Source organism: Pantherophis guttatus, chromosome 1, assembly GCF_059756535.1.
Source record: "Pantherophis guttatus breed Tessera chromosome 1, ASM5975653v1, whole genome shotgun sequence".
Lineage (NCBI taxonomy): Eukaryota > Metazoa > Chordata > Lepidosauria > Squamata > Colubridae > Pantherophis > Pantherophis guttatus.
In genome coordinates, this window is record NC_142063.1 from 38072748 (window position 1) to 38087543 (window position 14796).

General features: G+C 36.6%; 1 protein-coding gene across 2 annotated transcripts in view; it reads right to left on the reverse strand.

Moving 5' to 3' along the window:
* TDRD9 (tudor domain containing 9) overlaps positions 1-14796 on the reverse strand; it is a 91052-nt gene that overhangs the window by 56741 nt on the left and 19515 nt on the right. For both annotated transcript variants that reach the window (XM_087871875.1, XM_034418557.3), the window contains exons 2-6: positions 14420-14526; positions 6539-6639; positions 4665-4886; positions 3203-3325; positions 1397-1477 (exon numbers count right to left, since the gene is read on the reverse strand). In XM_087871875.1, the coding sequence (XP_087728001.1) occupies positions 1397-1477; positions 3203-3325; positions 4665-4886; positions 6539-6639; positions 14420-14526 (634 nt within the window). The remainder of the gene's footprint in view (positions 1-1396; positions 1478-3202; positions 3326-4664; positions 4887-6538; positions 6640-14419; positions 14527-14796) is intronic.

Below are 14796 nucleotides of genomic sequence, written 5' to 3' on the forward strand. Positions count from 1 at the left end.
TTTCTTTTAAAAGCTTTTGACGATCCCAGCTGAGCCGCGCGATCATCAGAGACTCCAAACCACCCGCCTCCATCGCTACCGGATCGGGCGATTCGGTCCGAACCGGGAGCATTTCATCCCTGGTACAGGTATTCTTTGACTTATGACCGTAATTGAGCCTGAAATTACAGTTGAATGTCACACCGGTTGTGCGTAACTGATTTTACATTATGTTTTGTGCCGGTGATTAAGCAAATGCCATGATTATTAAATGAACACTGTATTTGCTAAGCAAATCCATTGTTTACAATGGGCATTTGGGCATTTCTTTGCCAGAAATCAAAAGTAAATGCCAATTTCCAGCCAAAAACAAACAAATTGTAAATCATGGTCATGTGATCACAGGATACTGCAAACACCTATAAATGTGGATTGGCTGCAGAGCACCCCAAATGCAATCATGTGACTGAGAAGGGGTGTGTGACATCACAATTTTGAATTTGGGTGCTCAGTAGAGGTAGTCCTCAATTTACAACTACAATTGAGCCCAAAATTTCTGTTGTTAAGTATTCGTTAAGTGAGTTTTGACCCATTTTACGACCTTCCTTGCCACAGTCGTTAAGTGAATCACTGCAGTTGATAAGTTTGTAATCCCTTTGTTAAGTGGATCTGGTTTCCCCGTTGACTTTGCCTGTCAGAAGGTCACAAAAGGTGATCACATGACCTTGGAATACAGCAATGGTCATAAGGAGCCTGGATAGCTCTGCAGACAAGGCACTGTAATTTAACTCCAGCTGTCTGCAATTAAAGTAAGTTCAAATCTTGCCAGGCTCAAGGTTGACTCAGCCTTCCATCCTTTCTAAGGTAGGTAAATTGAGGACCCAGTTTGTGGGGGCAATAAGCTGACTTTGTATAAAATATACAAAAGTATGAAGGCTATTGCTTAATGCACTGTAAGCCGCCCTGAGTCTTCGGAGAAGGGCGGCATATAAATCAAATTAAAAAAAAAAAAAAGTATGAACCAGTTGCCAAGCATCTGAATTTTGATCACATGACCATGAGGATGCTACAAAGATTGTTAATTGTGAAAAATGGTCATCAATCATTTTTTTCAGTGACATTGTAACTTTGAATGGTCACTAAATGAACTGTTGTAAGTCAAGCACTACCTGTATCTTTTGGGGGGGGTCCATAATAACTTTGATCAGTTGTTAAGTGAGGACTGCCAGTATTGGTGTTCTTTGTGAACGAGAAAAATAATGAATGTACGTACATGATCAAAAGCAATGAAAACTTTCTACAAACAGCTGCCTATATCCTATTGGTAAATGTTAATAACAGAAACTTAGGAACTTTTCCCCACAGCTGTGGTAGAGTATCACTATATTACTGAATAATCCTGGAAATTCTCAGTTACCTTCACAAATCGTGAATTTGTTCGCAGCAGTTTACGGATCACCAACAGCAAGAGATCCATGTCTTCTGTACGCTCATGTATCTAAAACATTATTTTAAAAGATGAGACAGTTCCAATTTGAAATGAGTTTACTAAAGATGCACATGGATTCTGAGATGAGCCATTAGCAAACAGCAGGCTTTCAATAGTTATATAAAAAAGGAAGGTAGACAATGAAAGAGCTTTGCTAAAATACAGCTAATGACCTAAATAAGAGAGTTACAAACGAAAGAACTAAATTAGACATGTATGTCCTAAGGCCTCAACAATACTGTACAATTTTTAAAAGCTTTGAATATGGTCCTAAAATCTTCCAGCAAGAGTTACCAAATTTTAATTTTGAATTTTTGGAGAGGTTATAACATACATGCCAGGCTCAACTATTCAAGTGGAAAACTAAACCAGGATTATTTAAAAAAAAAAAAAAACTGGGTTCAGGGCAATTATAAACCATGTATCTTGAAAACTGCCCAGAGATGCCAGACATATAACTCACCTTGAGAAAATTAAAAGGTAAGACCCATGTATACAGTTAATCGACTTATGATTCATTTTACAACAGTTCAAAGTTATGACAGAAAAAACATTACAACCTGCCCTTGCAGTTACGATTGTTACGATTGTCTCCACTGTCACATGCTTGCAAATCAAGCACTTGGCAACTAGTTGCATTTATGACGGTTGCAGCATCTTGCGGTCACATGATCACAATTTGCAACCTTCCTAAATGGCTTCTGACAAGCAGCATTGGGGAAATCAGATTTGTTTAATTACAGTGTGATTCATTTCACAGCTGCAATGATTTGCTTAATGACTGAAGTAAAAATAACTGTGATCCTAAGTCGAAGACTACCCGTATTCCAAAGAAATGGGAACTTATCCCTAAGGCATTAATGTCTCAAAGGTGCTTTTTCAAAAGGCAATTGGACTTTCTTTGCATTTTGGTTTTCATCCAAGAAGCTTCTTCAGTTCTTGGATGAGAAGTGAAAAGCCTTCAAGGAAAAACAAAGTCCAGTTGCCTTTTGAAAAAGCACCTTTGGGACAAACATAACCTGAATGACTGAGAATCTCCATAGACATTAATACATCAATGTTTTTACTGTTTAAGCAAATCTTGTATACTGTATATCATTAACAGAACACTCATGAAGACATCAGTGGTTAAATGTAACATTTTTACTACCGGTTCTGTGGGCATGGCTTGGTGGGGGGTAATGTGACCGGGTGGGTGTGGCCAACTTTTTTTTTTTTTACTTTTAAAAGCATTTTTTCTACGACCTCTTTGGCTGAAGAGGTTGTAAAAAAATGCTTTTCAAAGGCTCTGACAATCCCAGCTGAGTTGCCTGATCATCAGAGGCTTTTGTTTTCTTTTAAAAGCAATTTTTTTTTTTGCTTTTAAAAGAAAAAAAAGCCTCTGACGATCAGGCAACTCAGCTGGGATCGTCAAAGCCTTTGAAAAGCATTTTTTTTTTACAACCTCTTCAGCCGAAGGGGTTGTAGAAAAAATGCTTTTCAAAGGCTCAGCTGGGCATGGGGGGGGCAGGGATTTTTGTTACCGGTTCTCCGAACCACCCGCCGCCATCGCTACCAGATCAGGCGATCCGGTCCAAACCGGGAGCATTTCACCCCTGGAAGACAGCCATAGAAAATATCTGTGATAAAAACAAGACTAAATATAATTTTACATATGCATAATCCAAAGAAACCAGAAGCATTCAAGATAAACAGGTCAGTTTTAAATTGATGTTCTACTTTTCTCCAACTTACTTCATCTATGAAGATATGGGTGAACTCCAAAAGACTTTTGGCTCCAACTACTTTCTGCAGCAGGACACCAGTTGTCATGTAAATCAGCTTCGTGTTCTTTGTTGCAACTTTTTCTAAACCAACCTGGAAAGTTGGAAAGGTACAGCACATGTTGCATTTATTTAGAAATCATTAGGAAAACTGTAAATATCCGTGATAAACTCACCACTACATTTTAAAATATGGAAGTATTAAATAGAAGCCCCACATTTATTTGAATGAACAGCATGGGTTGCAGCAAGTACTACAATCTCACTTGCCAAAATAATTCCATGGTCTTTAAGAAATTACACACACAAATGGTTGAGAATAAATAAAAGGATACAAAACTTATCATGTGATACAATTTTCTAAAAAAAATTAAAATTAGCCCAGAACATTAATGTTGCATTGTCCCCTCATTTGTAGATAATAGTATCCATGTTTAAGTTGCTGCCACTATGTGTCTTTTAAGTTTGTGCCTGTATTCCAATTATTTGTATATGGTTTGTATTAATGTACTTCAGTGCCATTAAGTCAAAGACATTTTGGTGCTTAGTGACTTCTATTCTTTAGATGAAAGGAAGATTTCCCAGAATATCTTATGAAAATTTAAAACAAAATTAAATTATAACAATTTGAAGTCAAAAACAATGTATAATGCATTAATAAAACACTGGAACAGAAGCATTTTAAATGTCTGATTAAAGACAAATTCAGGAGAAACTATACAAACGTATTTACAAAGAAAATATAAAAATATGAGCTCAGTCATCAAACTGGGGGATCGTAATGATAGACTACAAAAATACCTTTTAGTCAAGGATAGGATTTATCAGTGGAAGGAATCCAAGGAACCTCAACCGTAAGCTTTCATCCAAAATACCAAGGGCATAGATGCAATAGTGGTTGTTCAACGGACAAAAGGCTATACAGATTGAATTTCTCATTCCTCCTTCAATCTCAAGACCCACTCCCAAGAGTTGACTTTAGACCAGTGGTTCTCAACCTGTGGGTCGCGACCCCTTTGGGGGTCGAACGTTCCTTTCACAGGGGTCACCTAAGACCATCAGAAAACATATATTTTCAATGGTTTTAGGAATAATTTTATGATTGGGGGTCACCACATGAGGAACTGTATTAAAGGGTCACAGCATTAGGAAGGTTGAGAACCACTGCTTTAGACCAAATTTAGACATAAAGAGGCTACAGATGGAACGATGGGAAAGTAGACTCCTGTTCCACTTATACAATCTTGTGTTTTGACCATTGTCTTTTCTACAAAGCTACATTTCTAATTTTAGTACACCAGAAGCTATGAAAGAAATTAAATGAACTGTCTCTTGCAGTACAGGTAATGAACTTTAAAAGGGGGGGAGGCAAAACCTGGATGTGATTTCCATTGCAGAGATATCATGTGATGCAGAGTAACACATTGCTCTACCTGGTAGCCCACAAGTTCACCCAAGGGCCACGATCTCTGCTTGCTAATCCATCTTGCAATGCTGCTGGCACCAATTCTCCTGGGCTGTGTAACTACAATGTTACAATAAATAGAGTGCTGCGCACAGTGATCCAAAACATACTGTGGAAGTTGTGTGCTTTTGCCACTACCCGTAGATCCATGTACAATTACCACTGAGTGGTTTTCTATCAACGAAACTATCTGAAATTTTAAAAAAAAAATATTAAAAGATGAGAGACCCAAATCTTAAAATATTTTTACAGTTCTGCCTTCTTTTTTATGCCTTACCGCTTTCTTTCAGTCTTAAAAATTCTGAATTTCTCTTTTCTATATTCTCTGTAGAAAATTCTTGTTGGTGTACTTTACAGTTTCCAAAACTGCTTTGTCTCACTTTTTAGCCTCTTCCACTTCTACCATATTTGGCTGTCTATCCCAAAAAATTATCATTTCTCATCTTTTGCTGATCCAGCTACTAAGTATTCTCCTCTAGAACATTACATCAAGAGCAAGTCTCCAGATATTGTTAAATCCCAACTGTTGTTGTTTTTTTAAACCCACACTTTTAAGCCATATTCCATAAAACCTTTGTTTATACATGAATTTCCTTTTATTCTCCAATCTTTTTTAACCAACACTAATTTACTTCACATATATTTAATTTATGAAGCATTCCTTAAATTGCTGGAGTACAATCAGCAGAAGATAGTTTACTGTATTGTTAAATTTATTTTCCATTAAAACAAACATATACTAAAAAGGACACAATACACTGGAGAGTTGTGTTTAAGCCAAATGCCTGGCAAGTAGTATAAGATTATAGCTTTGCTGCCTTATTGTAAGGATTGCAGTTCTTTTTCCCTAGTAACTCCATGCTTCTGAATAATTTCTTTGAGACATTATTGAAGTGTGAATAACTGTGGCAACATTATCCAAAGTAAAGAAAAGATTACCACTGTCACATCAATGCTGTTGAAGAAAAGCATTTCAGGCCATATACATCTCTTGAATTTGCAAAGTACAGTAATGGCCAAAATTGTGGAAACCTTTTGGGAAAAGTGTATTTTTGAGGTTTGATGGCTAATAATACCACTTTTTTTTTGGAGTTTCAAGATAATCATATTCCACTGCTGGAATGTCCTGGGAATAGCCCCGACCTTAACGCAATTGAAAATCTATGGAGCTGACTAAAGAAACTTGTTAGTCAGAAGCAACCCAGCAATAAAAGCCAGTTAATCATTCAATCTTGGCTTCACATTGTAACAGCTGCAGAACTAAAAGACTTGGTTCACTTCATGGGAAGACGTTGTAAGGCCGTAATTCATGCTAAAGGTTACCCAACTAAGTATTAACTGATGTGATAATTTTTGTATATCTCATTTTTTCTACGTGTTTCACTTTTCTTCTTTATACTGTAACTGCTATTCTAATAGCAAATCCTTCATAAAAATTATTACATTAAATTATCTTTCCATTGATATATAATTTTATGGTACTACTCCAAAAAAAAGTGGTGTTATTAGCTAGTTTTATAAAATACATTTTTCCCAAAAGGTTTCCACAATTTTGGCCACTATTGTAAGTGGCATATTTACAAGCACTTTTGGCTCTGCATTTGTTACCTTCTGAGGAAGTGAATTTCCCATTCAAAATAGGGTGAACAACAAACCCAGTTAGCCTAATGTAAACTTATATTTATGGAGACAAGCTTGAAAGACTGAAAAATAAAGTTAATTCAGCATCAAAAAAATCATTAATGGACAAAAGCAAAAGAAATCAAAGAAAAGTGTTGGAACAGGGGGGAAGAAAGACCTAACAGTTGTAATTTTAGTTATATTTAAAAATAAATTGGTAACCTCTTCCTTGTATCTTGAGATGGGCAAATCAGGGTATTTGTAATTGCCATCTGGTATGTAAGTCCCAAAAGTAGATTCATGCTGAGGTGATTCTGGAGACACTAATGAAGAGATAAGAAATGCAGGTTAATCAAAATACTGTACTCGGAGATCACAAAATCTAAGTTTCCACAGATCAGATCAGCAGTAAATACTGAGCACAAATTAGCACAAGAGATTCGTGCAACCACTATAGTTTGCATCTCTTCTGATTGATTGCCTGTTTTCTAATTTTTAATATCCAAACTATTCCTTCAACTGTGCATAAGATCTACAGTTGGCTCTATCACACAGCAGCATTCACACAGTGAAGAAACCTGCTTTTGACAGAAATCATGTAAGAGGATGAAAAGAAATGAATGCAAGAACTGGTATCTCAGTGATCTAACTGAAATTTCTTCTCATTCATATGCACCATTTATATTTTGCTATTTCTTTCAAGCATCTGAAATTATGAATTTAGAAAGATAACAAATGTTCTAGTTTATTCAACACATTAAGCTGTAATGTTATTTATTCTTAATGTGCTCTGTGGACTCAGCAATGCAGTTAATAAATTGTTATTTGTTTATTAATTTATAGCAATGTAAAGTCATAGTTGCCCGTTCTTTAGCAGGTCTTGATCCTCGTACGCATTGAATTCTTCCCAAGTACCTAGTATGTCATAATGTATTGGCATAGCATATGTGCAGATCCAAGCCGAATGGTCTATTACAATTGACAGACGAAAATTTTGTCAATGCACAGATTTTCTAATTGATGTCCAACGTTCTTTGGTATGGCACTTATTGTTATCTTTTAAGAATAACACAATATAAAGAATCAACAAAAGAATCTTTGGCTTATGTTCTTTGGAAATCTGAATATCCTATGCCCAACAAAACCATGCTGGCACTTCCAAAATTTTACTCATCACCTCTAAACTCCCTTTTTTTACCCCCATATAAAATATATTTTTTCTTTGCACTCTAGGAGACAAACATCTGCTACATCTGCCAACCTTTCAAGTGGAAGGCAAGCGGCTTCACCACTAGGCCGCTATGCCGCTCTTTAGTCATCACTTCTATGTCCTTTAAAGCAGAATTCTGCCAAACATCTTTCCAGAACATTTAACAAAAATCAATCCTCTTATGTGTTTTGCATTCACTCTTATCAGGGAAATATTTGTAAGCAAACCTTATTAATATTTTAGTTCAGGTATTTGCTGTCATATCATCTATATCTGCAGCCTTACCATCTTTCCACATTCTTTCTACCTTTTCATCATTTTTTTTCTTGTGCTTTAACGTTTATAGAATTCATTTCAATACCATTCCTTGACATACAAGGCAATTTCCATACTAATTAGTATTCCCATCACAAAATTCTCCTTCCAGCAATTCCACTTCAGTTTGATCAGAAATAATTTCATCACTCTTATTTGTAATTCGCTTCACTCTGCTGCAAGCTTCTTGCTTCATTTTTCACCCACTTCTAAAACTACTTCTTTATTTTCATCAAAATCATTCTGCATGCTTTCTCTTTTAACTGTTCCTTATATCCTGAATACATTCTTTGCAACTAAGATAGTCCTTGACCTACAGCATCAATTGAGACACCAATTTTCATTGCTAAGTGATATTTTGTAGTTTCATTCAATTTTTCAAATTTTACTTTCATGCTTTTCTTTTTATTTTTTCCTAAAGTTCTAGTTTTGACACTGATCTAAGAAATTGTTGTAAGTAGACCAGCAGATATAGAAATAGTCTATATGTTAAAATATCAGGAAGTAATTGAAATATTAGGAAAAGAGAAAAATAACTATTGAAATGGAAATAAGAGGTGGAAAGTTAATTAAGTTGAAAGATTTTAAGGTAAAAATGAAACAAGTTGAAACATAATGTTAAGAATTTTAAAATATTTTGAGGAATATATGCAATAAAGGGAGAGAAAAATGGGGATGCCTGGACACCATAGAAAAAAAGTACTGAATTGAAAATGAGTACAGCATTAGAGAGAGATAGAAGAAGGAATAGGGAGATTGAAGGAAGGGAGAAGGAGAGAGAGGAACAGAAGAAAGGGAAGATGAGAGGAAGAAAGGAAAGGGGAATAAGAGTAGGAGGGAAGGTTAGATAGGGGGGAGGAAAGGAGGAGTGGGAGAAACAAAGGGGAAGTAGAGAAGGAATAGGAGAGGAGGGAAGAAGGTAGGAAGGATAAAAGAAGGGAGGGAAAGGAAGAGAAAGAGAAGAAAGATTGCTGTAAAACAAAAAAGATGAAATGGAAGAAAGGCATCCCCGAACACATTTAAATATATTAAGATAAAGATTGAATTAATAAAAAATAAAATTAAGGAGAATGTATATGATTAAGAATAGAAACAATAGAATTTGAGGGTGAAAGAAGATACTGTTTAGAAAAATAAGAATAGAAAAATTTGATTAACAAATATGGAAAAAACACTTTGGCAGAAACTGTAACTAAGTAAAATATATTTGGATATGATGAATTATATATATGATATGATATGATATGATATGATATGATATGATATATGATATGATACGATATGATACGATACGATACGATATGATCAATACTCTTTCAAAAAAATATGTGGGTGTGTATTGGGAGGGAAAAACCAATAAAACTTGTCAAAAAAACCTAATTATTTTAATCTTTTATCATAATCAATCGATGTTTCAGATTTACACTTCATATAACACTTCATATAACATATAACATTGATATAACACTTTCCAGAAAAAGGCATAGATGTTCACCCATGGCACTCTATGTTACATTTTCTCCTTTGAATCTGGATCTCTGCCTAATCTGGATCTTCCTAATCCAACTGCATAATTATTTTGCATAGTTCTGGATTAGTTCTGGATTAGAGACAGCAGAAACAGGGATGTTTTGTCTGCAGAAGCATTAGAAAAGCCGCAGGCTGTCCACTCCTCTTCAGTGGTGAAATGTAAAATTTGTTACTACCGGTTCTGTAGGTGTGGCTTGGTGGGGGATAATGTGACTGGGTGGGCGTGGCCAACTTTTTTTTTTTTTTAACTTTTAAAAGCATTTTTTCTACAACCTCTTCAGCTCTGACGAATAAAGGCTCTGATGATTTTAAAAGGCTCTGACAATCAGGCAACTCAGCTGGGATCGTCAGAGCCTTTTAAAAGCATTTTTTTTACAATCTCTTCAGCCGAAGAGGTTGTAGAAAAAAATGCTTTAAAAGGCTCTGACCATCCCAGCTGAGCCGCGCGATCATCAGAGGCTTTTTTTTTTTACTTTTAAAAGCATTTTTTCAACCAAAGAGGTTGTAGAAAAAATGCTTTTAAAAGTAAAAAAAAAAGTCTCTGATGATCGTGCGGCTCAGCTGGGCATGGGGGGAGGGCCAGGGATTTTTGCTACCGGTTCTCCGAACCATCCGCCGCCATCGCTACCGGATCACGTGATCCGGTCCGAACCAGGAGCATTTCACCCCTGCTCCTCTTGAACCCTCCCCACCTATCTCCCCCCCCAAATCTCTGCCATTTTAGATGCCCACCTACTCCCTGGTGCCAACTGCCCGCCACCCAGCCGTGCCTGCAGCCATGCCCACACAACAGCCAGGTCTTCTTTTATACACTGGGCTTCTTTCACTAGCCCATGAAAGATAGCCCTGGCTATGCCAACACACACATACACACACAAAAAAAAATCTGGCTAGAAAGGTTATTTTGATCCGACACAGCTGAGGCCTTCTTTCATATGGCTTCTTTTGCAAAAGAAGGCCCTGGCTGGCTGCAAGACAATCCCCACATTGCACTGGTGTGAAAGAAGACTATGTGAAAGAAGATTCTGGCAGGTATAGCAGTGGCACCTAATGAAGTGGGTGCAAGTGGGGCAGCAGGGGCAACTGGTAGCAGCAGGTAGGTGGGCAGCCCAAAAGCAATTATATATGTACCGCCAGATCAGGCCCGAATTTTGGACACATTATCATAGAGGGGCTACAACAGCCAGAATTTTGAGTAATAAAGACTCTTTATTCAGCACTACCATAACGTTGAATGGTCACTAAACAGTGGCTAAGACGCTGAGCTTGTTGATCGAAAGGTCGGTAGTTCACGGTTCGAATCCCTAGTGGCATTTAGTCATGCCGGCCACATGACCACAGAGACGTCTTCAGACAGCGCTGGCTCTTCGACTTTGAAACGGAAATGAGCACCACCCCCTAGAGTTGAGAATGACTAGCACATATGTGCAAAGGGAACCTTTACCTTTACTTTACCTATAATGGAGTTGGCTGGTTTATATCTTATTTTGTTATATAAGCCCCAACAACCAGTATGCTTGTTCTGTGCTTTAGTGTGTTAGGCCCTGGCAACTGAATTAATTCAGTCAGTTACACTAGTTACTGAAGTACTATGGTTTTTTTAAAAATTTGATTTATATGCTGCCCTTCTCCGAAGACTCAGGACGGCTTACAATGTGCTCAGCAATAGCCTTCATCCTTTTGTATATTTATACAAAGTCAGCTTATTGCCCCCACAAACTGGGTCCTCATTTCACCTACCTTAGAAAGGATGGAAGGCTGAGTCAACCTTGAGCCTTGGCGAGATTCGAACCCTGCAGTAATTGCAGGCAGCTGGTCTTAATAAGCTTAATAACAGGGTGCCTTAAACCCCTGTACTACCAAGGCTCTATGTTCCAGTATAGAGCAAATTTAAATATTTTCCTGATATTCAACCAAATATACTTCCTTGTAATTTAAGCCATTATTTTCTTGTCCTGTCTTCTGGAATAACTCTGAACTATTCTTTGTCTTTCACATGACATCCAGTACCTGAAAAGAGCTATTATGTGTCTCTATAATCTTCTCCAAAACATATCCTATGTTTCTAATGGTTCCTCCTAGGCTTGTTATTCCATTTATAATCTAATGGTCTACCTGGATATGCTCCAGTTTGACAATGTCCTTCCTAAAATACAATGCTCAGAACTTGGTGAAATATTCAGGTATGATCTGACCAACACTAAATAGAGAGAAGTTACATAATAACTTGCATTGTCTTCTTCAAACACTAGAGGTTTAGAACAAGCCAGAATCTTAACCATGGTCTGAAACAGTCTTACAATCCTGGCTTGTTCTAAATCGCAAAACCCTATCTCCCTGGTTGTGATGCAGTAAATTTAAGTAAAGTGAACTGTTTATATCTGAGCTTAATAACGAAGATAACTAATTGCTACAGTATGGTAACTAAAAATAAGCCATTCTTATGTGAAGAGTTATAGTGTTGATAATAAAATGCTACTATTAATATTGGGCTATTTTTAAGTATGCATTTCTTCTGAACGACTATATACTGTCACAACATTATAGAGCTGGCTGGTATCTACCCCCTGGCAAATTCGAAGATGTCAGTATGGAAACATCAAGAGCTCTGCACAATTTGACCAAATGAACTAGAAGATATTTCAAGCTGCTAAGAGAAATATTTCAAGTGTTGCTAGAAAAATCCCAGAAGTTCACTGACAGGTGCCTAGAAATGTGTTGGTTAATAACTAGAAAACTAAATTTATTTTTTTATATACAGTTCCAAACAGGACTGCAGGAAAACACTGCCTTGCATAAATTGAGGAAGTATTTTATTCCTATCTACTTTCTAGTTAAAGCTAAAACACATTTTAATCTTCAGTTTCTTCAGAAAAGATTCCCAAGGCACCACTTTATTCTTATAATAAACATTATAAATAATTGTAGTATAATAAGGTTCCACCCCCTATCCAATCCCTCTAATAGAAGACATAACAAAGGTGACAATATTATTAAACATTTATATTGCCAAACACTTCCCTTTTTCCTCATAATCATCACTGGAATTTCCCACTTAAGACACGCCTTGTTTTATTTCCTTTTCTATATTTCTATTTTGTTTTCTTTTAAAAGCATTTTTTTTGCTTTTAAAAGCATTTTTTTTTTGCTTTTAAAAGAAAAAAAAAGCCTCTTACAATCAGGCAACTCAGCTGGGATTGTCAGAGCCTTTTAAAACCATTTTTTTTACAACCTCTTTGGCTGAAGAGGTTGTAGAAAAAATGCTTTTAAAAGTAAAAAAAAAAGCCTCTGATGATCACGCAGCTCAGCTGGGCATGGGGGGGGGGGAAAGATTTTTGCTACCGGTACTCCGAACCACCCACTGCCATCGCTATCGAATCGGGCGATCCGGTCCAAACTGGGAGCATTTCACTCCTGATCCAAACTATTTAAAATATTAAATGTTTTTATTTGGCATAGTATTCTTTCTCTGGGTGCACATCTCTTGCTATTTAATATATTATTCTAATTTTTTATAGTGCAAAATGTTTAGAGTCATTGAGATTCGGGCATTTTTTAAATCTATGTTGTCAAAGTGTGCACAGGTCTATCATGTGTACTAACCCAGGAACAAGCACAGCCATAATGATTTGTATCAAATAGTGGTTTGTATCTACAATAGGAATATAGGAATACTATACATACACATGCTACAAGCAGTATTTAATCAAACAGCAATTACAGCAGGAAAGAAACTTGACGAACAAATACTCTAGCAGGGCCTCCTCTTATTACAGGGATTAAAGGGATAACAGCCAAAGACCCTGCTGACTCATTCCCCTCATTCCATCAGCTGGTCAGCTCTTAAATTATCACCTTGACATATGTATACATAAATAATGTAAGTACAGCTAATGCATTAATTAACTATCTTAATTAAATAGAAATACATGTTTGAGACCTATCATTCAAGTGTGGCCCCAAAAATATTTGTTATAATTTCCTAATTGTTCTGTTAAAGTAAGATTGTTTGATTTGTGATTCAATATGTTGTGTTAATGCAGGCTATAGAATGGTAAAACAGAAAAATGGTAACAAGTAAGCTTCATCAGTAAAATCAACCAGCAGATAGTTGGGTTACATAGCTGGAACAGGAGATGTTCACATTCTTGTCATCTCTGTGAGAGTACTACAATTCACTTTATATTGAACTGTCCTTAAAGAAAATTCCACATTTACAACCTGACACAAGGTGCAGCTGCCTGATCAGTGTTAGTTACAGTTTAGTTAATTACAAGGCAGTCCTCAAGTTATAGAAGCAATTGGGGTGACAATTTCCATCACTAAATGACGTGGTCATAAAGTGCAATGTCACATGATTGCATTGCTTAGCAATGGCAATCCCTGCAGTCCCTATTATTGTTGTTAAGCAAGGATCATGGGTTGTTAAGCATGCACATTGAACTAAGAGTGGGGACACCCCGATTCCGCTTCATCTTAGATCAATTGGTAATGTTTTGGCCAATCACTCTCTCTCAGTCCAACCTCTCTTCCTAGGGTGATTGTTGTGGAGAAAAATAGGAGGAAAGAGCATTATGTATGCTATACTGAGTTCCTGTATAAAGAAGATGGGAGGCAAACCAAATAGACGCATAAGTAATTTTAGGTTATCTACACTTGATCTTAATCAAACACCCAAGGTGTAGTATTATAAAGATCAATAGCTGTCCATAGCTGTTCATTAATTTACTCAATTTACTTTTAAAGTTACCGCAAGTTAGGGGTCACAACTGCATCTTATGTTAATGAATTCAAAAGGTTAGCGTAAGGGCTATGTGAAGAAGTGCTTCCTTCCCTCTCTTTTCAAATTCCTTTCAGCCAGCTTCACTGGATGTTCTCCGTTCCTGGCATACTCAGCTCTTGCTGATGAAATGGATAGAAAACAAAGCCATTCCTTCGAATACAGTGTCTTATTGCAATGTTTCCCAAATGTCGCATTTCACAATCCATTTTATGCTTAATACATGATTGGACAGATTTCTAAGATAAGAAGAAAGTGGGGAAAATACCTGGTTTAGAGGAAGAACAGCTGCCACCTCTTGCCTCAAGTTCTTTTGCCTCCAATTGCCTATATCTTTTTATGTATTCCTCTCCATCATTTTGCAACCCAGGTGTCCTAGAAGTTAAAAAAAATGATGAATTAAAATGAAAACTTATCATAAAAATCTGACTGACAAGCTCTGAGTAATTTTATGAAGATGCATATTAGTTACGGGCCACAGTTTTCTGATCCAATGTTGATTGAGAAGTTTATAAGAATCTACAGAGGGAAGCCAAACAAGTTATTAGTGCTACTAAAGTACAGAAAGAAGAGTAACTAGCTAAATCTATTAAAGAGGAGGATAAAAGGGGGGAAACCTATGCAATTGTTACAAGGGACAATTTT